The 25,519-nt window shown below is 46.0% G+C and overlaps 1 protein-coding gene across 1 annotated transcript; it reads left to right on the forward strand.

Annotated features, from left to right (window-relative positions):
• Positions 1-15,329: 15,329 nt before the first annotated feature.
• Positions 15,330-15,839, forward strand: LOC138246853 (octapeptide-repeat protein T2-like). The gene has a single exon (XM_069201607.1). It carries the CDS (start codon positions 15,330-15,332, stop codon positions 15,837-15,839), a length of 510 nt encoding a protein of 169 aa, XP_069057708.1.
• The last annotated feature ends 9,680 nt before the right edge of the window (positions 15,840-25,519 follow it).

Consider the following 25,519-nt stretch of genomic DNA (forward strand, 5'->3'; position numbering starts at 1 on the left):
TTGGATTTTGGTGGAGACGTGGTCCCTCAGGGGAGAGAATCCTGTGCTCAGCTATGCCGGGGAGCCACAATAGGCAGAGTCAGACCATGCTGGCAATCTCAGTGACCACAGCTCTCTGCAGCAGTATCTTGGACAGCTTTCTCACAGTCTCATGTCGTAATTCTTTCACCACTGAGTCAAGCTTTGTGTACAGAGGGTTCGTGGAGGAGGGGAAAAATCCAAACCTTGCAGTGAAACCCACACCCTACATAATTTCGCTTTTTCACTTTTAGAGTTATGCCTCAAAGAAGTATCCTTTCTAAGAGCGCCTTATCCATAGACCTAAAAGTGGATGGGATGAATGGCGACCTCCGAGATCCTAGCGATTAGGAAGCAAAATCAAAACCTTTTGAATGACCTTGGTAGGTTGGAAAACCATTCATGGCAAAACAACTGAAGAATATACAACGTTCTGGAAGGGCCTGAAGGCAGAGCCCTGAAAGGCTTTGTTCTTAAGCTCCTTAGAGAAGGGATCCTTAGGGGTAAACCAGAGGAGATCCAAATCAATCAAGCAATCATAACATTTGTAAAGCGCAGCACTATCACCCGTAAGGGTATCTGGGCGTTGAGGGTGCTGTATCTCCATGGACAGCCATGTCTTGAGTCTCCTTCTGAAGTCTGCCAGGTGGAGGGGCAGGCTGTTCCAGGACTTGGCTGCTGTGTAGGAGAAGGAGCGGCTCCGTTGTGGCTACAATGGATGTGGGGTGTGTGTGAGCGGTTTAGCGAGGCAGAGCATAGTTGTCCTGTTGAGATGTAGAAGCTAAGTAGGTGGTTGATGTAGGATGGCCCTAGGTTGTGGAGAGCCTTGTATGCAAGTGTGAGGATTTTGAATTGGTATCTCTTTTGGATGGGGAGCAAGTGGAGGTTCCTGATGTGTGGTGTGATGCTTGAGCTCTTGGGGAGGTTGAGGATAAGACTGTGGTTTTTTTTAGAGGCTGGAGTCTTTTAAGTAGCTGGGAGGTCACTCCGGCATAAAGATCGTTGCCATAGTCAAGGTGGTTGGTGACTAGGGTTTGCATGACTGTCTTTCTGGTGTCAGTATGGATCCATTTGAAAATTTGGCAAAGCATACAGAGGATGTAGAAGCAGGAGGAGGTGACTAAGTATACTTGTTGATTCATTGATAGCTGACAGTCGAAGATGATGCAGAGGTTTTGTGTGTGGGCTGATGGAGAAGGCGTTGGTCCGAGTTCTGCTAGCCACCAGCTATGTTTCCATACAAAGGTATTCTTCAAAAAGATCAGAACGTCTGTTTTTTTGGTCTTTAGTTTGAGGCAGCTATTTTTCATCCATGTTGCTACATTGGTCATGGCATTGCGGAAGTTGGCTTTGGCATTGTGGGGGTCTTTGGTGGGCGACAGGATTAGTTGAGTGTCGTTGGCGTAGTAGACTATACTGAGTCCATAGGATCTGACAATGTCTGCGAAGGGGAGGTCACGTAGATGTTGAACAAGGTTGGGCTGAGGGAGGATCCTTGGGGTACACAGCAAGTGATGTTCGTGAGTATAGAAGTGAAGGGAGGGAGGCGGATGCTCCACGTGTGGCCTGGGAGGAAAGAGGCAGACCACTTAAGGGAATTTTGTTGAATGTCTATGCTGTGGAGTCTGTTGAAGGGAGTGTGGTGGGAGGCTGTATGGAATACTGCGGAGAGGTCCAGAAGGATCAGAGCTGCAGACTCTCCTCAGTCCATGAGGGTCCTGATGTCATCCATGGCAGCGATCAGTGCAGTCTTCCTGCTGTGGTTGGCCTTGAATCCTGATTGTGAGGTGTCGAGAAGGTGGTTTTGTTCAAGATAGTCGTAAGCTGTTGGTTGATGGATTTCTCAAGCACTTTGGCTGGGAAGGAGAGCAGGGAGATTGGCCTGTAGTTTTTGAGGTTGCTGGGGTCGGCGGAGGGTTTCTTTAGGAGGGGTCTGACCTCTGTGTGCCTCCATTTGTCTGGGAAGGTTGCATGGAGATGTTGAGGATGCAGATTAGTTCTGTGCTAATAGTGTTGGCTGCGAGGTTAAAAAAGCCTGTGGGGGGCAGAGGGCAGTGGGAACCCGAGTGAATGTATGACATGATTGCTGCAATGGTCTGTGTGGTAATTGGGGACCAGGAGGGTATCATGTGGCTGATATTCGCTGCTTAAGAGATGTTGTCTAGGCTGGAGGTGGAGGGTTGGGGGTCGAAATTTTTGCATATGGTGGTGAGCTTGCTCTGGAAATAGTCTGAGGGGGTGTTGCAGAGTTCCTGTGATGGGTGGATGGTGGTCTCTGTGGCTATCGGGTTAGAGATGATGATCCTGAAGAGTTCTTTCATGTAGTTGGCTGCGGTTTCGATACAGGCAGTGATTACGGATCTTGTTGCTGCCTTGATATGGTGGCGGTGGTTGTTGACGGCTGCCTTGTAGGCAGCTCTGTCAGAGGGATCCTTGGTCACGCGCCATTGTTTCTCAAGTCAGTGGCAGACGCTTTTGGAGTTTCTGAGCTCCGGAGTGTACAATCTCGCTGGCTTACAGGTGTTATTGGTTTTTGCTGGTTTCAGAGGGGTTACTCTGTCAGCAGATTTTGTTATCCAGGTGGTGAAGTTTTGGACTGCCCAGTTGAGGGCAAGGTCTGCTGTGGGCTCGGGTTGTGCGGTGCTTATGGCTTGTGCACATAGGGTCTTGGTTACCTTGCCTCAGCTTCAGTGGTGGGTGCTGAGGAACTTGTAGTTGGTAGGCTAGGTACTGGGGATCGTAAAGTGGACCATGTTGTGGTCGGTCCAGGTGAGTTCAGTCCAGTGGGTGAAATTGATTCTGTTGCTAGAAGTGAGGATGGCATTCAGTGTGTGTCTGGCTTAGTGCATGGATTTGGTGACCAGTAGGGTGAGGCTGATGTGGCTGAGGTTCTCTATGAGGGAAGTGGAGTTGGTGTTGTTAAGGTGGAAATTGAGATCGGCGAGTAGGACTCAGTGGAGGGCGTCGATGGCGAGGGGGGCAATGAGGTTGGCAGTGGCGTCGCAGAAGGCTGGGCGAGAAACTGGGGTCTGTATCCGGGGGTGCCTCGCATTGTGGTGTTGGCATCGGACTGGAGTCAGAAGTTGAGGTGCTGCATGAGAGGCATTGTGTCGTTGTTGGTGATGGTGCATTGGATGGTTTCCTTGAAGATGATGGCGGTGAGCCTACCATGTTTGTTGGTGTGGTCTTGGTGTATCATCTTGAGCTGTCAGGGGTGGGCGTGGCGATGTCGGGGTTTGAGGAGGATGTTAGCCATGTTTTGATGATGAAGACGACATCTGGGTCGAGGGTGGTGATGGTGTCCAAGATTTCTGTGGCGTGTTTGCATAAGGAGCGGGCATTTAGCAGGATGCACTGTAGTGGTGCTTGGTTGTTCATAGTCTTCTATGTGGGCGCAGTATAGGGGTTAGTGTACCCTGGTGGTCTTGCGTTGCGGGAGAAATGGCAGTGTAGGGAGGTGAAGCGCACTTTGGTTGAGTATGGGGAGGCCGTGAAGCAGTTGTTGATGGGGTGTCTGATGTTCAGGGCTGGGAGCTCCTTGTTGGTGTAGCAGTGGGGGGACCAGGTGCTGGGCACAGTCCAGGCACAAACGGGCTTGCCTTTGGTGTGCTGGCGGTGTGCCCGCTGCACATGTTGCTATGTGGCCGTGCTGCGGCCTCCATTATGTGTCCTGGGAGGTGGGATGTCTGGGATGGGAGGTGGGAAGGCGAGAGGGCGGAGGCGGCAGTGGTGCGAAGGAGGCTTTGGCAGGGGCAAAAGCAGATGCATTCAGGCTCAGGAATGCAGGTGGAGCTGTTTCAATCAAGCTCAGGAATTCGGGCGGAGCTGTCGCAATCAGGCTCAGGGATCAGGTAGCAGGCAGGAGGGCCGTGGCGTGACTTGGGAGCTGTGACTGGCCCAGTGGGTTCATTGTGTCGCTTTAGGCAGAAGGAGGGTCGAGAAGAAGCCTAGGAAAATGTTGCTGAATTTTCTATCATACAGCATTATGGAACAGAAAACCCTAACAGCAGCAGACTATACATATGTCATTATTCCAGAGAATGGATCAAATTCAGAAATTGGGAGCCAAAGTTCAGTCAAGACTCCCTGCCATGTTGAATGTGATGTGGAGAAATTAAATGTATAACATCAGGAAGGTGGAACATGCAGACAAGCTCATTAAGAACATCCGTATTATAGGACAGAAGGGCGTTTCAATTAAGTTCCAATGGTAGAGCTCCTTCAAAAGATCTTCTTTTGTATTCCATAGTTTCTCTGATATCAAAGATCCAATAAGGCTTATAAGCATATGCCATCTGGCTTCCGAGTTCCCCAGGGAGTAGGGTGGAAGGTATTGTGAGAGGAGCAGGATGGGAATTAAAAAAAATAAAGAAAGAAAGAATAAAAAATGCCTCTGTACTGGTGTCTTACTAATAGATAGGATGTTCACTGTCCTCAGTAGCTCTGAGTGTTCTAAATCCAGTTTGTATTACTTTTTTCATCAACATGTCAAATAAGAGATCTGATGAGACAGATTAGGATATTAACCTCAAATGCTAATGGAATGCGTTCTAAGCATTAGCAAAGTTTAATATTTCAGTATCTTCAGGATAACCCTGAGCAGGTTATGATACTACAGGAAACCCATCTGACCTTAGCAGAAGGCAAGAATTTATTTGGGAAACAGAGCTGGATACACCATATGGCACGTACTAATTAATTAGTAAATTCTAAGGATGACGCACTGTAAATGAAGAAAAATTCTAGGATAGATCTACTAGAATACAGAGCAGACATAGCAGGTAGATGTATAGTCAGGAAGCTTAGATGTGGTGGGATTATATTTACTTGTGCAGGTTTCTATTGCCCACATTGCGATGATATTCTTCATTTGAACATATCAGAATTTCCAGCCCCAATGGGTATAAGAAGTGATTTTAATGCTCTTTTAGATAGGGTCTTAGATTGTTCATCTAGGCCTATTTGATGCATGGTGAGGGACAGCTGGCTTAACTAGGGGATACACTTTTTATAGTAAAATGTATTGTAGCCATTCCAGAATCGACCTGTTGCTTCCTACAAACGCTTTGAAAAATTATGTAAAAGATGTCACTCACGGTACTGGCCATTGTTCTGATCATTCTGACGTCTTGCTGACATTGCAACTACCAGAAGCGACATCTTAGGTTAGGTGGAGAGTAGACAGAACACTTTTAACCAGGCTTGCATTTATACAATAGCTCAAAGAACAAGGCAGGTTATAATTTGAGAGTAATCTTGGGACTGCCTCCTGTACTATGGTGTGGAATAACTTTAAGGATCCACACGAGGGATACTTCGTAAGGTGAGTTTGATGAAGGCAAGGGATTTCAGAGATCAAGTCAGGAAAAAAGGATAAAGACATTGCTAAATTGGAGAAGGCGATGTTAGAGATTAGTTCCTTGGAAGAAGATCAGGTTAAGCCAAATAAATTAACTGAGAAACAGGAGGCCTTCAAGGAATTACTAAAGGGCAGGGCAAGAGCGAGGTGGCAGGTGTCCCAGCTAAGATGGCATTGAAACCAAGAGTAGAAAGGATGGAAAATTATATATACAAATTAATCATAGACCAAGCAGGCAAAATGTCTGATGATCCTCCAGAAATTGAGGCATGTGTTTAGAAAGGATGTAAACTGTTATATACAGAGACAAACAAGCCGGATCTGTTTGCCCGTGGGGAGTGGCTGAGAGACCAGCCCTGGGGAGGGAAGACAGCGATTGCTTCATGGTGATTTCCACCATTTTGTTAGGGATGAGAGAAAAAAAAACAAAGTTCAGTTTTTACAGTTTTTATTTAGCTTAGCTAAGTCATGTAAAGACCTGTTAGATAGTAGCATTATCGACTATGTCTTCTGGAACTCCACACCAATTCGTCGTGATCTGTTCATCTTTAGAGGGCCTTATTGTGATCATAAAAATATATTGAATCCTGTCTTACTTTAACTGAAACTGGGCAAAGTGCAGAGATTTGAAAACTTTGCACCATAACTCACAGGCAACTTCTGCATTCCATTCCCTCAGAAATAAATACTGTTTTGTATGTTTAAGGTCTGCTAACTCTGAAATCATTTCCACTACGGGATGCTAAGGTTGAGGTGGATTTGGTGTCTTGGAAGATGCAGGGCTCCGGAGAGGGAGCCGTGGTTTTGAAGCAGTGCTGTATGAGCAGCCACACTAAGCCTCCCCAACAGCACAGAAGATGGCACCTGATGCCACACGCAATGTTTAGGGAGATTGCAAAACCTGCAATGAACTACAACAGTGCAAAGCTACCACACTCAAGCTGGAAATGTACCCTGAGTATGGGTATCTAGCTCAGCCTAGTGTTAATGTTGTAATGATAAAGTCTTCTTCTGGGCAACACCATGTGCGTTGACAGGTTCGGGGTTGGGTGCTGGTCATGTTTTACAGTGAAATCGATTTTGTGCAGAAGATCTAAGCACTTGTGTCCAAAATGCCGCTACCTTCTTCAGCCCAAGGTACATAATTGTGTGGACATATGCAACAGTAATAACAGTGATGCTATTCTATGTCCGTGACCATCAGGCACTGTTCCTCACATCAAGCAGCACAGATTTAGCTCTGTGAAGGTAGTTTGCCTCTCATCCAAAAGATTATGGGCCTGATTACAACTTTTGAGGAAGGTGTTAATCCGTCCCAGAAGTGACGGATATACCACCAGCCGTATTACAAGTCCATTATATCCTATGGAACTCGTAATACAGCTGGTGGTATATCTGTCACTTTTGGGACGGATTAACACCTCCTCCAAAGTTGTAATCAGGCCCAATGTGTTTCAAGGTGACTGAATAATAACTTGGAAAAAATCTTTCCAAAGAATTCCAATTGAGAAATCTAAAGATTTTTCCATTTCAATGGTCGATTAATCCAGTCCTTCTTAAACGCCTGGGATTAGAAAGGTGTTTAATTGATGAATTCACTTGCATTGAAAGTATTCTGGCTAGGGCTTGTGTACTTCCCTTACTTATTGATGTTGGGGAACTGCTGGGCATTGAGTATTTTCATTGTGGTTCTAGCCACTTTCTGAAGGCTAACCTCTAGCAAGCCAAATTTTGGAAAGCCAGCTAACTTACCCGTGACCGCAGGCCTGCCAGATTGCTGGCTCTACCCGCAATAAGACTCTAACGAATTGTTAAATCAATGAGAACATAAATTCTTTCAGACTGAGCTTCTCAACCTTGTTTACACAAAACACTTTTAACATTATTTGGGTTTGGAGTGGAGGCACGAATTTGATTAACCTCTTTAATTGATTGGATGAGTTAATCTGCATAGGTTCTTCACATTAGGTTTTTTGTTAACTTAATGTATTGCCTAAATGTATTCTAGACTTGTTATCCATATTATTATCAGGATTCTATTTTCTGACATTTTATAGTGATTGTTCTTTCCAGTACACTCAGAAAATGGCACAAGTTATGGCATGTATTGTGACTTCTCTTAACCACAACAGTGAATTCCATTTTTTTGTTCCATTTGGGCCAGCACCATAACTCACATTTAACCTTCGTTTTTTTCAGGGAAATTCATTGTTTTTTCATGACGCACTCCTTTGGTTTTCAGCCACGCTGTGCGTCCAATAAACCGCCAGCTGCCATGCCTACTGCGCAAGGCAAGGGCCCTTGCCCAACCCCATGTCAACAGCCAACCCTGCCCTGCATGGCCGTTCGCTGAATGCAATGAGGTTCTGCTGCGTCCAACCACTTTCCAGCAGCCTACAACACTGAGCAGCATGGTAGGGGTTAGGGACTGGGAATGTGCCACACTGAGTTAGGACCTGCACTCTACCTCCTGCCATCAAAGCAAGACCAAACACTCTTTGTAGTTGTTGGCCTTAGTTGTGTTTTCTTTTACACTGCAAGAAACTTGCAGGTCCGGAATTGACTCATAAGTCAAAAACAAATGTTCATTGAATCAGGCACTTAAAATGGCTGCATGTGATTTTGTGACTCTCAAGTAAGTCTCAGTAGTCTTTTGTGGGTCTTGAATTTTCCATGCCTATGGGCAACTTTGAGCACTTTTCTGGGCTGGTCACCTCAGGGGATGGGGATTTATGGCTACGTTTTTTTCCCACAGCACAAAATTCTACTTTCAAGTTGCAAGATAGCAGGAAAATGACATTTCAGAGTGCTCAGTCAACATCACATTTCCTAAACAAATTCAAAATGTGAAGGACAGGATATGACAGTCTTCACTATGACAGTCTTCACTTGTGAGTTAAAACACAGAGCTGTGCAAATGTGTTAACCCTTAAAAGCATGCCCTGAACATTTTTAAAACCACCAGATTTACAACAAACAAAAGCATATTTTCTGATTAAAGTTCTACTTTCATGACAAGTAAGGTTTAGCGGTTATGGCTGTAGCAGTGAGCAAAATTTCTATGGGAACTACCCCCCCTTACCCTTTTTAAGGGTCAGCTTAGCTGCCTAGACTAGTAAATTGCCAAACTTATTGCAAATCCGTCCACGGGGTCAAACATTACACGCAAATCAAGGAATGCCTTTGCAATGGAAAGAGCATCTCAACTATCACTACATAATGCTAAGTTGCTCTGCCTTCATGTTGTTCTCATGCAAGTTAATAAATTGTGCATGGTGGTGCCATGGAAGTTATGTCATGGGCTGTGTGCACTGATGATTATTTTTTATAATCACATTTTTAAGGTTTTTCCTATTTATACAGTACACAAATCAGTCAATAGACTGCGAGTAGGAAAAATACTAACCATTGTAACATAGAACATCAGGAATCACTTCAAATTAGACCATGAAATGCCAAATATTTCCACCAGACTCACTTTTGTTTTTGAGGACACCCTCTGGATTTCTAGATCGACTCCTCAAGTTTGGCATTCCAATCCGTTGCTGCCCTTCAAATCATCAAGGTTGGGGGAGCACCAACGTTTAGCAATGTATTGTTGTCCCAATACCGAAGAGGGTACGGACTACCCTTGACCCTCTAAAGTTATCCACGATGCCAAGCAAGGCTATCCTTGGGAGGGCTTCATGGATTCCCCAACCACCTGTGAATGTGCAATGAACACCTTCCTCCAGTTCCTTCTATTCATGGGGCATTCACATGTCTCATAGTAGATACGTGCCTCATCTCACTGGGAATGATTTTAGGTTGGGCAGCCAGCTTGTTACCCCACTATAATCTCACAGGTGTGAGGTAGACCATGTGCTGGTAAATGAGTTCTGGAAGGAATTACCAACACTTTAGGAGACATGTACAAGTCTCCAGTCCAATAATCGAGGGGCGCCAACCATTGTTCTCATCATGCCTTTACCTATGTGAGGGGACTGGGAGAGATAATAATGAGTGATCTATAGATGTGGCAGATACCTCCCTTATGCAAGGGGCCCATTAGGAGTTGGTTGTGCCTCTAGTGAATGGTAGTAGGGGATAGTATCCAAGAATGTATGATGTGAGAGGAATGCATGCCGTAATTGTAAACAACAAAAGAATTGGGATTTGTGTGAAGAGAATTCCCTTTGGAGCTCTTGGAAAGACTTTAGACTTTAGATCGCTCACCTTGATGATTCTGGTGAGGTACCACTTCTTGAAACCTTGAGGTCAGCTGTATGGTGCAGTCAGTTACCTGTGCAGGGGTGGTCTCAGGGGTGATTTTTCGATCCCAGCCAGTCCATTATAGTGCAGAGCGTCAAGACCAAAGTACCGCCCCGATGTCAGGGAGGGACTGTAGAATATACTGAGTATGGTGCATCGTTCAAGCCGCGCCACTTACGGAATGCTGGGTCATGCCTGCCTTCGCTGAACCAGTCAATAACTATCAGGAGTTCCGAGGCCCGGTAGTATAGGTGGACATCTGCTCCGCCCATTCCCCTGTCACATGGGGACTGGACACATTTGCCAAACATCACTCATGCTGGTTGATTCAACTAGAGGAAGGAGCGGATTTTGGCAGCCATTTTTTTGGAACCAGGCACGTGGTATTGGCATTGGAAAGTTCTGAACCTTGTAGAGGATGTGTGGAAGCATGATCATGTTAGATAGTGGCACTCTGACAAGCATGTTGAGAGGGAGCTTGGACCATGCGATGAGGGCCACTGACAGTCTGGTCACTAATGGAACTCGGTTTAAGTTCCATGTGAGCCTAGGGTCCAAGGTGAAATAAACTGCAAGGTAATGAAAAATCAATCTGTGGTTTGCAGCTGTGCCTGCCAGTCCACCACGCTCATGTCACCTTTTAGATGAACCAGGAGGGTCTTGGACCAAGTGACCGGCAGGCTGGATGCCCTGCTATACTGCATCAGCATCTGAAGCAGGCAAGGGCCTATGCGGGAGGGCCATGCAAGGAACAGAAGGATATTATCCAGATACAGTGTTATAAGGTTCTCTACCTCTACCCCCTAATGAAAGTCCCAGAATTGGGTGTCACATCTCACCCATGTTGCCAGCAATTCTATTGCCGGGGTGAATAAAATAGTGGTTAGTGGACACCCTTTGCGGGTACCTCGTCCAATCCGGAAGAGCCTGAGAGGTACCATCAACTCGGACTTGCGCTTGTGAGTGGAAATACAGGACTCGGACATGCAATCAAACTCTCTGATGAATACCTGTTTCATGACTACACTCTCCATGAAAGACCAATCGAATGAGTCAAAGGCCTTCTTGAAGTCAATCAGCATTAGTGTTGATAATCATTAACTGGCAAATTTCTTTGATTTTACGTGTCGAGCCAGAACCATAACACAGTTTTTTCCAAGTAAATTTCATTTTTTAATATATACTTAATTGATCATATGCCCTGTGCATGCCCGCTTCCCGAATTTGCTAATTATTTGTGAGCAACAGACGATAATCAGACACATGAGAAATCTGACACATAAACAAAGCCAGGAAATGTAGAAACTGGAGAATATAAGGCAGTCACACAGGGGAAACAGCCTTTACAACGTGGCTCAAACCACACTGTGCCTTAACAACGCGGTCCGAACCACATCTGCGTCTTTATAACGCATTCCTCAACTGCGCTTGTCTTTACAACAATTCGCCTTAAGGAAATCGTTGTTGGACTGATGTTGGACTTTAAGTCCAACACTTTTCCTACCGTTGCCAGAATGGAGTTGGAATAGTAAATTATACTATTCCACAGCCCAGCGCTTTCCCTAAGGCAAGTCGTTGTAACAACTTCAGTAGTAAAGGAATACTTTATAAAGACGCATTCGTAGTTCGGATTGCGTTGTTATGACAGGCGTGGTAAATGACTGCGTGGGTCCGACATACAACCGTTACACAGCCACCAACTCACTCATTCCGTCAATCACTTTAGATTTTCTATGCCTTTAAACTTGAGTTCCTCCATCCACCCACTTAATTCTGTTTCTACTGCCCATGATGCAACATAGCACATTAAATTAGTCACTCACCTGCCTTCTTTATAATATCCTGCCCCAATGTCTTGCTGGGATCATGAGCTCCTTTGTGTTCCTTTTCTTTTGACGATACCTTCTCTGTCTTCTTTTCTGTGTCCAGTGACACTTTTGCGGGCACCAGCGGCTCCTCTTTAGTCTTCTTTGTGTCCAGGGGAGATTCCTGCTCTGCCTCTCCCTTCATCTTCCTTTTCAGGTGCTCTTTTATTTTCTCCCCTTTCTCTGTTATTCTCATCAGCACCGGTCCTGTTTTAGGTGCCACTGCTGGAGATTTTTCGAGTTTCGCCAATGGTCCATGCTCCTTCACTGATTCTTTCTCCTGCTGCATTTTGTATTTGGCCTTTCTCACCATCTCCATCAGTTTCGCTAGTTTGGCTCTCCCTCCTACATAGTCCTGTCCATTTGTCACTGCCTTCTTTTCGAGGCGTCGTGCTCCTTTCTGTCCCACCTCCATCTCTGGTTTCTTTTGCATGGACTGTGGTACACCTTCCTTTCCCGCCTCGGTATTAGTTGCTTTTGCATTCTGCACCCATTTTTCTCCTGTCTTGTCTACTGCCTCCTTCTCTGTGTCTTGCTCTTCTTCCTCTTTCTGGGCTTTTGTTTCTTCCAACCTCAGATTCATATCCTGCACTCCTTTCACAGCTGTAAGCTTCACTGCCTTTTCCTCTTCCGCCTCCATTTCAGAGACCTGCTTATCTATCTCTGCCGTCTCTTCGGCAGCCATCTGGTCCTCTGTTACGTCATCTTCTGCGCTCTTAACTGCATTGTTCTCTTCCTCTGTTTCTGTTTCCTGCTGTCTTTTTTTTGTTCCCATCTTAGCTATCAACGGATTCATCTTTCCTTTCGTGGTCTTTATTTTTTTCTCTACTGCCTCCATTTCTTCTTTCCACACAACTGTCACTAATGTCTTAGTTGACTGCTTCTTCTTGTCTGCTTCCTTCATCCTTTTTTTTTCTGCAGTCACCATAGTTACCGCCTTCTCCATCTCTTCCGTGTCTTTCACCCCTTTCTCTGTCACCGCTTTTGGCTCTCTACTCTTTGATCCCTTAGCCCTTTTCTCTGCTGCCTCTTCAGTTACTTTCTTCCCTAACTTTTTTTTGTCCTGCTTTTCTTTTTCTCCCTTCTGCTTTTCTTCTGATCTCTGCTTTCGTTTCATTGGTTTCGGTGTATTCATTTTAATTTCCAGCAATCCTTTATTTTTAGTGTGAATCTCAACCATCTCTTCTGTGTCTTCAGCTTCCATAGCTCCCTCTTTTCTTAATCTCTGCTCCTCATTCACTGCTTTTCCTGCATCCTTTAATCCCTTCTCTTTGACCTCCCTTGCTGTTTTCGTTTTTGTATGCAACGCTCTCATATTTGCTCCCTCCTTTTCTGCCACCTTCTGTGCTTTCCCGGTCATTACTTGCACCCCTTTGTCTTCTGCCAGGCTCTCCGCCTCCTTTTGTGTGGCTGCAGCCTTCCTTGCTGTCTGCTCTCTTTTGCTTGGCCTCTCATTAACTTCTTTTTCTGTGTCCTTTCCTCCTTTCTCTCCCACCTCCTTTGCTGTTTCTTTCTTTACCTTACTTCTTTTGTCATGTGCCCCTTTCTCTGCCCTTTCCCTTTGGCGCCATCTACTCTCCACCGCCGTATGAATTGCCTTTGCTATCATTTCATTCTTCTTATCTACCCTCTTGGAGGCCTTTTTGTCAGCCTTCAGCCTTCTAACACGTCCCACTTTCTTACTTTCCTCTGGCTCATCTTCTTCCATTTCCTGTTTTAGCTCTGATCTTTGGGAAAGCTCCTCCTCCATGTCAGGATCGTCTCCTAGCAACATCCCTGTCAGCTTGTTTTCGGCCACATCTTGCATAACTTCATTGGCGGCCTCTTCCATCATCACCTCTGCCATGTGTGGGTTGCCCAGGCTTCCTGACACACTTTCCACCTCCTTTGCTATCTCCTGTGCCCGCTTCAGTCCTTTTGCATGATCCTCCATTGACGGAGACAACAGAATGTCATGCGTCACCTCAATATTTAGCGTAGCTCTCTTTTGTGAGGCTGTCTTAGTTGTCTCGGCCTCTCCTACCTCTATTGCTTTTTCAGCAGCCACCCATGGGGCAGTAATGGCCACTGCCTTTGATGTCTTCAGGATGCCCCTCAAGGATGCCTCTCTTTTTACTTCTTGCTGTGCTGTTGCGACTATCTCTATTCCACTACGGTGGTGTTTGTGAGGCGTCATCCTATGGACAACCCCATCCGCATCCCACGCATGTTTTGCCATCTTTCCTAAAATGCCTTTATACTGTACACTTCCACCAGGGATCCATGGGGCCAGCATTTGCCTCCTTGGAGGTCCAAAAGTTACTAACCCCAGTCCAAAAGTTACTAACCCCACTTGTTCTTTCTCTTGTGGTGGCTGCTTCGCAATCTCCTCCGGTCTCCTATGTGCAGGACCTGGTTCTTCCTTAGGGGTGACCTGTACAACGGCCTTGCGTGTGGCCCTCTTTGCTGGCACTTCTGTAGTGGTGGCCTGTGCCGGACTCTTGTGCCCAGCTTTTTTTGCTGGTAGTGGCTCTTTCTTTGGTGTGGTCTGTGCCGCGGCTAGGTCTACTGTCTTTCTTGCTTGCAGCAACTTCACTTTAGACGTGGTCTGTATTTTTATCTTCTGGTCTACTTTTGCCGCTGCCATCAACTCTACCTTAGTTTTCTCGGATGTAAATATCATGTGTATGGTTTTCAGTGTAGGCAGCTGCGTCGTCTTTGGTGTGGTGTGTGCTGGTGTCGTGTGCTCCACCATCTGCGCTGGTATCACATCCACTTTGCTCGTGGACTCTGTTGGTAGCTTCTGTTCCGCTTTCTCAGTTGGTGTGATTTGTCTGGCATTTATTACCGTCAGCGGATCTATAATCTGTGCTACCGGCAAGTCTGTTTCTTGTGCTGATGTTTCCTTTGTCCTCAGCCAGATCTTTGGGGCCAACGCAGGCTTTGGCAGACGTGGGACTTCTATACCCGCTAACAACGGGCTTGATAGCACTCTCTCCTGTGGAGGGTTTTGTTGGCTCAGTAATGGCGTCTGCTTCTTTGAGGTCAGGCGCATCTCTTCCTTTTCCATCTGGGTCACCAGCAGTTGTGTCTTGATTGTGAATGCCTGGCCTCCAGTCACCGTGGCTTGCGTCTGTTTTGCAACTGCTGTGCTGGTGCCCACCTCTGCCAGGAGGACAGCTGACTGGCCCAGACGCCGAGTCGCACGCAGACGTTTTTCCCGGACTGTGGCACTGGCCAAATTTCCCCTTTTCAACTCTACCCCTTTCTTGGACAAATGTGTCTTGTCTTTGGGTACGAAATGTTTTGCCACCGCTTCGGCGGCCAGTTCTACGTTCCTGGTGGCGGTGTCCAACCTCGCAGCTCGTGCAATCTCATCGGCCAATGCCCGAAGCTTGGAGGGCGCGGAGGAAGGTTTTTTATTCTTAAGAGGCGATATCATCACGGTGCCTGACTGCAGCACCTCTTTTGCCGCCTTTTGCACGAGCTCATTAAAACTCACGACCGTCAGCACTGCCAATGTCGTTTTCGCTGTAGAACGGCCACGGTCGGACTTGTCCTGGTGGGCGGGGCACGCGACCCTCTAGGACAAAACAAACCAGACACGTCTGATGGTGGCCAAGCAGTATGAAGGAAGACAGAACGTAAGTAGTAAGGACTGACCGGAAGTGGGAGACAGCAAGAACACACGAGATGTGGAGAGAAGGGTTTGGGACAGAGAGCAGAAACACACGAGATATGGAGGGAAAGCTTTGGGACAAAGAGCAAGAACACACGAGATATGGAGAGAAAACTTTGGGACAGGGAGCAAGAACACGAGATGTGGAGAGAAGGCTTTAGGGAGGGAGCAAGAACACATGAGATTTGGAGGGAAAGCTTTGGGACAGAGAGCAAGAACACACGAGATATGGAGAGAAAGCTTTGGGACAGAGAGCAAGAACACACGAGATATGGAGAGACAGCTTAGGGACAGGGAGCAAGAACACGAGATGTGGAGAGAAGGCTTTAGGGAGGGAGCAAGAACACATGAGATTTGGAGGGAAAGCATTAGGACAGGGAGCAAGAACACGAGATGTGGAGAGAAGACTTTGGGGAGGGAGCAAGAACACATGAGATTGGGAGAGAAAGCTTTGGGACAGAGAGCAAGAACACACGAGATATGGAGAGAAAGCTTAGGGACAGGGAGCAAGAACACGAGATGTGGAGAGAAGGCTTTAGGGAGGGAGCAAGAACACATGAGATTTGGAGGGAAAGCTTTAGGACAGGGAGCAAGAACACATGAGATGTGGAGAGAAGACTTTGGGGAGGGAGCAAGAACACATGAGATTGGGAGGGAAAGCTTTGGGACAGGGAGCAAGAACACATGAGATGTGGAGAGAAGGCATTGGGGCAGGGAGCAAGAACACATGAGATATGGAGGGAAAGCTTTTGGGCAGAGAGCAAGAACACAGGAGATACGGAGAGAAGGCTTTAGGGCTGGGAGCAAGAACACACGAGATATGGAGGGCACACATTAGGACAGACAACAAGAACACACAAGATATGTAAGGAAAGCTTAGGGGTAGACAGCAAGAACACACAAGATGTGGAGATAAGGCTTTGGGGCAGGGAGCAAGAACACAAGAGATATGGAGGGCACACATTAGGACAGACAGCAAGAACACAGGAGATGTGGAGAGAAGGCTTTGGGGCAGGGAGCAAGAACACAAGAGATATGGAGGGCACACATTAGGTCAGACAGCAAGAACACAGGAGATGTGGAGAGAAGGCTTTGGGGGCAGAGAGCAAGAACACAGGAGATGTGGAGAGAAGGCTTTGGGTCAGAGAGCAAGAACACACGAGATATGGAGGGAAAGCTTTCAGCAGAGAGCAGGGACGCACGAGATATGGAGGGAAAGCTTTGGGGTAGACAGCAAGAACACACGAGATGTGGAGAGGCTTTGGGGACAGAGAACCAGAACACACGAAATAAGGAGGGAAATAAAGCATGTCTATTTATTTGTAAGAGTAGACTTACTGATGTTGGAGATCTGGAATGAGGCATGGCAAGGCTCAAGGTAAAGGTGGGGCTACAATCCAATAAAGTGTCAATCCAAATTTCATCCCTTATGACTCTTAGCAAGAGTGCAAGATACTGCTTCTTGGCACTACACTCAAAGGTATGAAGTCATTTAAAAGGTGTGCTTGTGGTTCAAATTAGAAGGACAATGGAAATTTACTCAATTGTGTGAGCTTGAAACTTTTCAATGCGGCAATGTTGCATGGAAAATGCATAGTTGTTGCCTGCCAGCAAACACAGTCTATGAAAGCTTTTGCAGGAACACAATTTCTTGGATGCAGGAACATACATTCTTAGACCAGCATGTTTTGGCATACACCATCATTGGACATCGGAATGGAAGTGAGGCCATGTATAACGCTAGGCCTTATTTAGAGTTTGGCAGACGGGCGACCCTGCCACAAATGGTGAATGTCACGCCCATTGTATTAGAAGTGCATTGTTGTCTATGGAACTCGTAATAGAGGGAAGCTATATTCACAACATTTTGACTTTGACGGCGTATCCTGTCCACCAAACTGTAAATATGGCCATCTGTTTCCAGCAAATGCCTTTTAATGTAACAAGTGTCCCCAAACTTCAGATACATTTCTGACATATGGATGAGTACTTACTTGAGAGGGTTTTTTGTGAAGATTTTAAAGGACTGCAGGTTCTGTATTGTTAGAGTTAGTGCACAGGGACTGAGGTGTAATGGGCCACATGGCTGGGTGTTTGTATGTTTGTGTGTTAAGATGGTCGTGATTAGATTGGTCATAGGGTAGCAGGCTAAGTATTTGTATGTGATGATTGGTGGAAAATATTTGTAAATGGAAAGATGAGAGTGTTTTGTGGTAGGGCGGAATGGTGGTAAGCCACATCACCTGGCAGGTTGGTCATGTCATAGAGATGTCTGGCATATCAGTGGATCACATGTAGTTAAAGGCGGGTGATACCCATGGGATGGTCCCAAAGGACTTACCTTGATGTAGTACTGCTCACTGGAACACCTGTACTCTGCAAACTGGCAAAATGTCTCAAACCACGGAGGTGACGTCAACTCGCTGCAAACTCGGCCTGGGTCAAGAACCAACCAATGGGAAAACACAAAGAACAGAGCAGAAAATTAAAGGCCAGAACAGCTGGCATAGAAGAAGAAAAGCTAATGAAAATGGACTTGATGCTACAGAGAATGGGTCAACATGTAAGGCAGTATGTGCATTCTGGAGTTAAGAGAAGGTGCAAATGGTCCATCAAGTAAACAATTGACAGTATGTCCATTTGACACAGCAGGAGCAGTCGTAATCGAAAATACACTATTCGAAGGCTGTAGGTAATGTCTTAATAGAACATGCAATTCAAAAGCAGAGCATTTAATAGCTTCACCCAGAAATAAAGGAAAATGTCAGCAAGTAAAATTATTCAAACTTTGAAAGAGTCAGCTATAACGAATTCAGAAGCAGAGGGGTCAAAATAAAGCACTCATAACCCTGATTGGGGATGTTTAATTTGAAGCAGAATCATCCTGCAGGAAGAGGGGTGATTAAAATACCATCATCTGTAGAAAGAAAGTGCCAATAGAAGTACAAATGCCAAGAAACACAGTAGGGAGAAATGCATTATAATTGGCAAAGAGTTCTGCTTGACAAAGGTTAACAGGAAGTAGAGCCAATCAAGCAAGAAAACACCAAACAAGAAATTACATGGACCCATCAGAGAAGAATGACTAGAAATGTACCCTGTCCAGCAGAGAAAGGGTCAAAAGGTAGTATGATCAGTCACGCAAGCATTAACAGGAGGTGCACTCATTCAAAAGGGGAAAATGTCAATGGAAGATACACTCATTTGGACAGGTAAAGGCTGGATAGGTGTTTCAATCAAATTCTGCTAGGAAAGAGTCAACAGAGGATGGAGTCAAAAATGTCAATAGGGGTAGGATCAAAATAAGAACAATCAACCCAGCAGAGAAAGTGAATCTGATTGTCATGATGTCCTTCTGATGTATCACCGTAAGCAGGTGAGGCTCAAAAGGCAGAAACATTTTTATCAGAAGGTGTTTTGGTTGCTAACCTGCATCATGCCTGCAGGTTCACTTTCGTTTGCCCCCTCATCCTTTTTCACTCCTTTAGATCTGGGTAACTACAGGGCCACGTTTCATGACAGTGGCTCTGGGTTTGCGCAGCAGAATAGTTGCCTACATCCACCCACTTGAGAAATGGGCCTTGTTCTGGTATTCTTTGAGAAGCCACAACAGGGCCCGTTCCATCGGCAACATCTGCTCTTCTGCACTATAGACAGCTTTTTTATGTCAAACATTCCACTTTTACATTTGACTACAGTCAGCATGGCATGGCCTTACAATAACCCTAGAAATGTCTGTCTTGGAAAAAATGGCATATTATCCACATTTATTCCTTTACAGAATCCAACAATGGGTAGGATCTTTTTGAGTTTTGAAAGAATAAGATTAGTCAATGATTGAGTGTATCAAGGTCACCTTGAAAAGACTGACTCACATCCATGGTTTAATGCTTTTTTTTACTTTGTGACGGTTGGTGCTGGCTTATCTCTTGGTCATATTCCTAACAGCCAAGACACGTGGGGCAAGAAGTATCATTTTATCCAATAGTGATTACCTAATTGTGATTTTTTTGCGAAATGCAAGTAAGTAATCGCTATTGGAATGTATGAAACTCCAGGAGTTTCATACTGCGATTCACAAGGGCTCGCAAATGGACCTACCTCATTAATATTCATGAGGTAGGTCGTAATATGTGAGCCATTGCGAATGGCTACAATCACAGGAATGGTGGCCTGCTAGGCTCAGCAGACCACCATGTCTGTGATTGCTTTTCAATAAAGCAATCTTTTTTTTTTTTAAATGCAGCTCGTTTTCCTTAGAGGAAAACGGGATACGTTTAAAAATGAAAAATGGAAAGTTTTCTTTTCATTTTTTAAGAGTAGGCAGTGGTCTGTGGGACCACTGCCTGCTCTTAAAAAAATGTTTTCGTATGTATTCACAATTTGAAATTGGTGGTAACTGCGATTCTTTTGTGACCGCATTCGCGGTCACAAACCAATCATACATACCTCTGCGATTCGGTATTAGGAAGGGACGCCCCTGACACGCCCCTTCCTAGTACCGAATCGGTATGTAGTCGCAAATCCAATTTGCGATTCGGTAACAAGTTACAAGTAACAAGTTACCGAATCGCAAATTGGACTTGTTACATACCAAAATGCATTTTTGCGATCGCAAACGGCCCATCGCAATAATGTTTGACACATCTGGCCCCTGGTCACTTCTTACTACATCATAACACCCACCGCAGGGAATCAGACTTTATCTTAGATTATCTAATTCGTTTTTACTATCCCTTTAAAACTGACATGTACTCTGTGTTAGTAATCCTGAAATACATAACTGCCTCCGAGGAGTTCATCTGCAGAAACTGAAAGTTCCTCTGTGATGTTCACAGAAGCCTCTCGTCCTTCATGGCTTCAATTGTACCAGGGAAATTGTTTAAGTTCTCTGAGTGAGAGGCCATCACTTGCTGGATGCACTATTCATGGATGGTTGCTGGAATCGCCTTGTCCATCTCAATTGATTTGACAACACAAAAGAACCTGATATCATAATGACAATCCCTGCTCTTAACTGATCGTACTGAAAACATAGCAGGTAAAACGTCTTCTCCACTCATTGAAACAGTTTCCCATTTTTGCTAATGAAGGACATTATTGGTGATGGAGTCACAACTCAGTTCAAAATCATCCCTCACCAAAGGAGTCCTGTAAGGCTCACTCAAGACTGGATAACTTCTGCTCATCTTGGAGAAGTCCAACATGGGCTCTAATGACCTTCCACATAACTATCCACTACACTTTCACAGCTCTTAGGGAAAGCTGTGAAGGTCATTGCCAGGCAGCTATTAGACTTTGCAGAGTTGACAGCCATACAAGTGGTTGACGATGTACTTCAGGTCATCAGTAACAGTCAGCTCTGTCTCATCATACTAGTCGACCACTCTGCAACCCTCAACAACATTGATCATTGAATGCTACTCAGTACACTCGCCTTCAGGAGGGGTTTCAGCTGTGCTGTCCTGAAGTGGTGTATGCACTGCCCGAAGAAAGTTACCCTGATATATTCCTCGAGACCCAAATCCAACACTATATCATGTTGTGATTATTCAAGGATACAACTTCTTGACAGTGGTCTTTAACTCATTTATCTTGCCATGTGGTGCCTTTTTGGCTGACAAGGGCATTGATTTTCACCAAGATGCTGAAATCATGCAGCTCGTTGTGGGGGCCTCAAAAGGGAAGACATAGCTCAACTGTAATTCAACATTGCCATAAGTCAAGAGTAGATGTTGAAGACCTAACTCAAGCCTAACCACACAAAGAAAGAATTAATGGTCACCCTAAACAGAAAGCAAGCAACAACAAGTAAACATTGTCTCTCAGAAATTAAGTCGTACAGCTCTACTATGATATTTAGTGTGTATGTATGTGGCATTTCCATAGCACTACACTTGCCACAAGGCAGTAGAGCGCTGTACATTGTCAAAGGTATGCTTAAAGTCAATGAGTAATAGGAGAGGAAGCTGCATTGTGGACAGTTAATACATTGTGATCTAGTGTCCTTTCAACTCATTTCTAAAATGGAGCAACAATGGGTGGTCATGATGGATACATGGATGTTGTTCCAGATCTCAGGTCATAGATGGAAAAGGCCTGTTGTTTTATTTTTCCTTTTTTACATTTGTTAGTCTACAGTCTGATGGTACGCTGGCTAAGGATGTGCGAAAAACCTCCCGAAATAGGGTGCTTTCTGCAAGATACGCAGGGGGGCTTGTTGTAATAGCATTGAAAATGACACAGCTGATTTTGAATATGGTGCAGGCCTGCAAGGTGAGCCAATGGCGTTCCATTAGGGTGGGGGTGATGTGATTATATTTCTCCAGGCACTATATAAAACGCGCTTTAGCATGTAGAATGCCCCTAATGGGTGGCAGTCTGGTGTCTGGGAGGCCATGGAGTAAGACATTACCATCATCCAGGCAAGTAACAAGTTACCGAATTTGGACTTTGTACATACCAAACTGCTTTTTTCCAGTCGCGAATGGGACGATTCTGCGAATCGGCCCATTTGCGACTGGTAAAAAGCTTCGTACATGTGGCCCTCACACTCTGTGGTTCATTAAGGCCACCACGTTCGGAAAGTTGTACTAGACTGTTGTGGGCTCATGGAACATGTAGTCATATTCAGTTCTTTACTCTGTGTTTCACAAAATGCATCCTTCTGATACAAGAGGACCCTTTCCAGGCAGTACCCACAGGCTGCGCACTCTTGAAGACATGCATGTCTGTTAGAAATGGGGTCTTTGGTTGACAGTCAGGTTACCCCCTGTTCAAGCAAAGACCCTCACTCTAGTCAGGGTAAAAGAGAATCACCCTCAGCTAACCCCTGCTTACCCCCTTGGTAGCTTGGCAGAGCAGTAAGCTTAACCTCAGAGTGCTAGGTGTAAGTATTTGTACCAACACACACAGTAACTCAATGAAAACACTACAAAATGACACAACACCAGTTTAGAAAAATAGGAAATATTTATCTAAACAAAACAAGACCAAAACGACAAAAATCCAACATACACAAGTCAAGTTATGAATTTTTAGAGATTAAACTAAAAAATAGCGCTTAGAAACAAAAATGCTTCGATGAGATGTTAACACGGCGTCGTGACGGAGTCGTTCCCAACAAGCCGAAACCAGCGGCACCGGACACGGAGTCGTGTAGACCCCCAAGTACAGTACCTTTGGTGAAGAGTGAAAACTAGCCGATGCGCAAAGTCTGGGATCGCGGCGTCTCTGCGAAACGTTGAATCCGTGCACTTCGAGCGGCGTCGGTTACGACGTGGTGCGGAGACTTCCACAGAGTCGTGGACTTCAGCGGGGCTGCTGCGGCGTCGGGCCTGCGAAGAGCGTCGCGTTACAGCGAAGGTCACGGCGTCGGGTGCAGGCGGCGTTACCAGATTCAGCAGCGGCGTCGGTCCGGAGTCGTACGAAGTCGATTTGCTTGGATTTCCACCAGCTTTTCTTTCAAGGGCCCAGGGAATGGATAGGGCACCACTTGTCAGAGTAGGAGTCTCTCCAGAGACTCCAGGTGCTGGCAGAGAGAAGTCTTTGCAGTCCCTGAGACTTCAAACAACAGGAGGCAAGCTCTAACTCAAGCCTTTGGAGATTTCTTCACAAGATGGAAGGCACACAAAGTCCAGTCTTTGCCCTCTTACTCTGGCAGAAGCAGCACTGCAGGAAAGCTCCACAAAGCACAGTCACAGGCAGGGCAGCACTTCTTCCTCAGCTATCAGCTCTTCTCCAGGCAGAGGTTCCTCTTGGTTCCAGAAGTGTTTCTCAAGTCTGTAGATTTGGGTGCCCTTCTTATACCCATTTTAGTCTTTGAAGTCACCTTTCTTCAAAGGGGACTCACACCTACTTGTGAAATCCTGCCTTGCCCAGGCAAGGCCTCAGACACACACCAAGGGGTCGGAGTCTACATTATCAGAGGCAGACACAGTCCTTTCAGATGAGAGTGACCACGCCACCCCTCCCTCCTAGCAGAGATGGCTAATCAGGAAATGCAGGTTACACCCCAGCTCCCTTTGTGTCACTGTCTAGTGTGAGGTGAAAAACAACCCAACTATCAAACTGACCCAGACAGGGAATCCACAAACAAGGCAGAGTCACAGAATGGTTTAAGCAAGAAAATGCTCACTTTCTAAAAGTGGCATTTTCAAACACACAATCTCAAAATCAACTTTACTAAAAGATGTATTTTTAAATTGTGAGTTCAGGGACCCCAAACTCCACATGTCCATCTACTCTCTAGGGGAATCTACACTTTAATCATATTTAAAGGTAGCCCCCATGTTATCCTATGAGAGAGACAGGCCTTGCAACAGTGAAAAACGAAGTTGGCAGTATTTCACTGTCAGGACATATAAACCACATTACTATATGTCCTACCTTATCCATACACTGCACCCTGCCCTTGGGGCTACCTAGGGCCTACCTTAGGGGTGCCTTACATGTAAGAAAAGGGAAGGTTTAGGCCTGGCAAGTGGGTACACTTGCCAAGTCGAATTTACAGTGTAAAAATACACACACAGACACTGCAGTGGCAGGTCTGAGACATGATTACAGGGCTACTAATGTGGGTGGCACAACCAGTGCTGCAGGCCCACTAGTAACATTTGATTTACAGGCCCTGGGCACCTCTAGTTCTCTTTACTAGGGACTTAACAGTAAAACAAATATGCCAATCATGGAGAACCAATTACGTACTCATTTTAAACAGGAGCACTTGCACATTAGCACTGGTTAGCAGTGGTAAAGTGCCCAGAGTAATAAAAACAGCAAAATCAGAGTCCAGCACACATCAACAACCTGGGGAACAGAGGCAAAAAGTTAAGGGAGACTACACCAAGGATGAAAAGTCTAACACGTGTCCCCCCCAGCTAAAAGTGGGGAGCAACTACCCAACCTCATGGGAGTTCTCATCACTAAGGAGGAAGAACCTGGACAGACCATCAGCATTGGCGTGCTCTGTACCAGGACGATGTTCCACCGTAAAGTCCATCCCCTGTAGGGAAATTGACCACGTCAACAGTTTTGGATTCTCACCCCTCATCTGCATTAACCATCTGAGGGGCCTGTGGTCGGTCTGAACTCGGAAGTGAGTCCCAAACAAGTAGGGTCTCAGCTTCTTCAGTGCCCAGACCACAGCAAACGCTTCGCGTTCTATGGCACTCCACCTACATTCCCTGGGTAGTAACCTCCTGCTAATGAAGGCTACGGGTTGATCTAGGCCCTCTTCATTCAGCTGTGAGAGTACTGCTCCAATACCATGCTCTGAGGCATCTGTTTGCACAACAAACTCCTTGGAGTAGTCAGGTGCCTGCAGCACAGGTGCTGTGCACATGGCAGCCTTCAGGGCATCAAAAGCGTTCTGGCAAGCCTCTGTCCAGATCACTTTCTTGGGTTGCTTCTTAGAAGTCAACTCAGTTAAGGGGGTAACAATGGTACCATATCCCTTAACAAACCTCCTGTAATATCCTGTGAGACCTAAAAAGGCTACTCCCCACCTGGTGTCCTAAGTACACCACAGAACCCTTCCCTATTTGGCACTTGCTTGCCTTAATAGTGAGGCCTGCCTTCTGCAGGGCCTGTAACACTCTCCAGAGGTGTTGCAGGTGTTCCTCCCATGTGGAACTAAACACAGCAATGTCATCCAGGTAGGCGGCACTGAACTCATCCAGTCCTGCCAACACCTGAATGACCAACCTCTGAAAGGTGGCAGGGGCATTCTTCATCCCAAAGGGCATCACGTTGAAGTGGAAGTGCCCATCTGGGGTAGAGAATGCTGACCTCTCCTTTGCCCCCTCAGTTAAGGCAATCTGCCAGTACCCAGATGTTAAATCAAACGTACTGAGGTACTTGGCAGCTCCTAACTGATCAATGAGCTCATCAGCTCGGGGGATGGTGTGTGCGTCAGTCTTGCTGACCGCATTGAGACCCCGGTAGTCCACACAGAACCTGAGTTCTGGAGTGGCACCAGGAGCAGCAGCCTTTGGGACCAATACCACTGGGCTGGCCCAAGGACTGCTGGAGTGCTCAATAACCCCTAGGGTTAACATTTTGGAGACTTCCTCCTTAATGCAAGCCCTGACCCTGTCAGTCACCCTGTAAACCTTATGTTTAACAGGTGTACTGTCCCCAGTGTCCACATCATGTGTGCACAGGTGTGTGACTCTTGGGATCAGGGAAAACAGCGAGGCGAACTGTCCCAACACGTGGTGACAGTCCCTCTGCTGTTCCTCAGTCAGGGAGGGGGAGAGGATCACTCCCTCCACAGACCCATCTTTCTCTCCTGCAGACAGGAGGTCAGGAAGAGGCTCACTCTCTTCCTCCACCCCGTCATCTGTCGCTAGGAGCATGGATAGCTCA

Source organism: Pleurodeles waltl, chromosome 7 (assembly GCF_031143425.1).
Source record: "Pleurodeles waltl isolate 20211129_DDA chromosome 7, aPleWal1.hap1.20221129, whole genome shotgun sequence".
NCBI lineage: Eukaryota > Metazoa > Chordata > Amphibia > Caudata > Salamandridae > Pleurodeles > Pleurodeles waltl.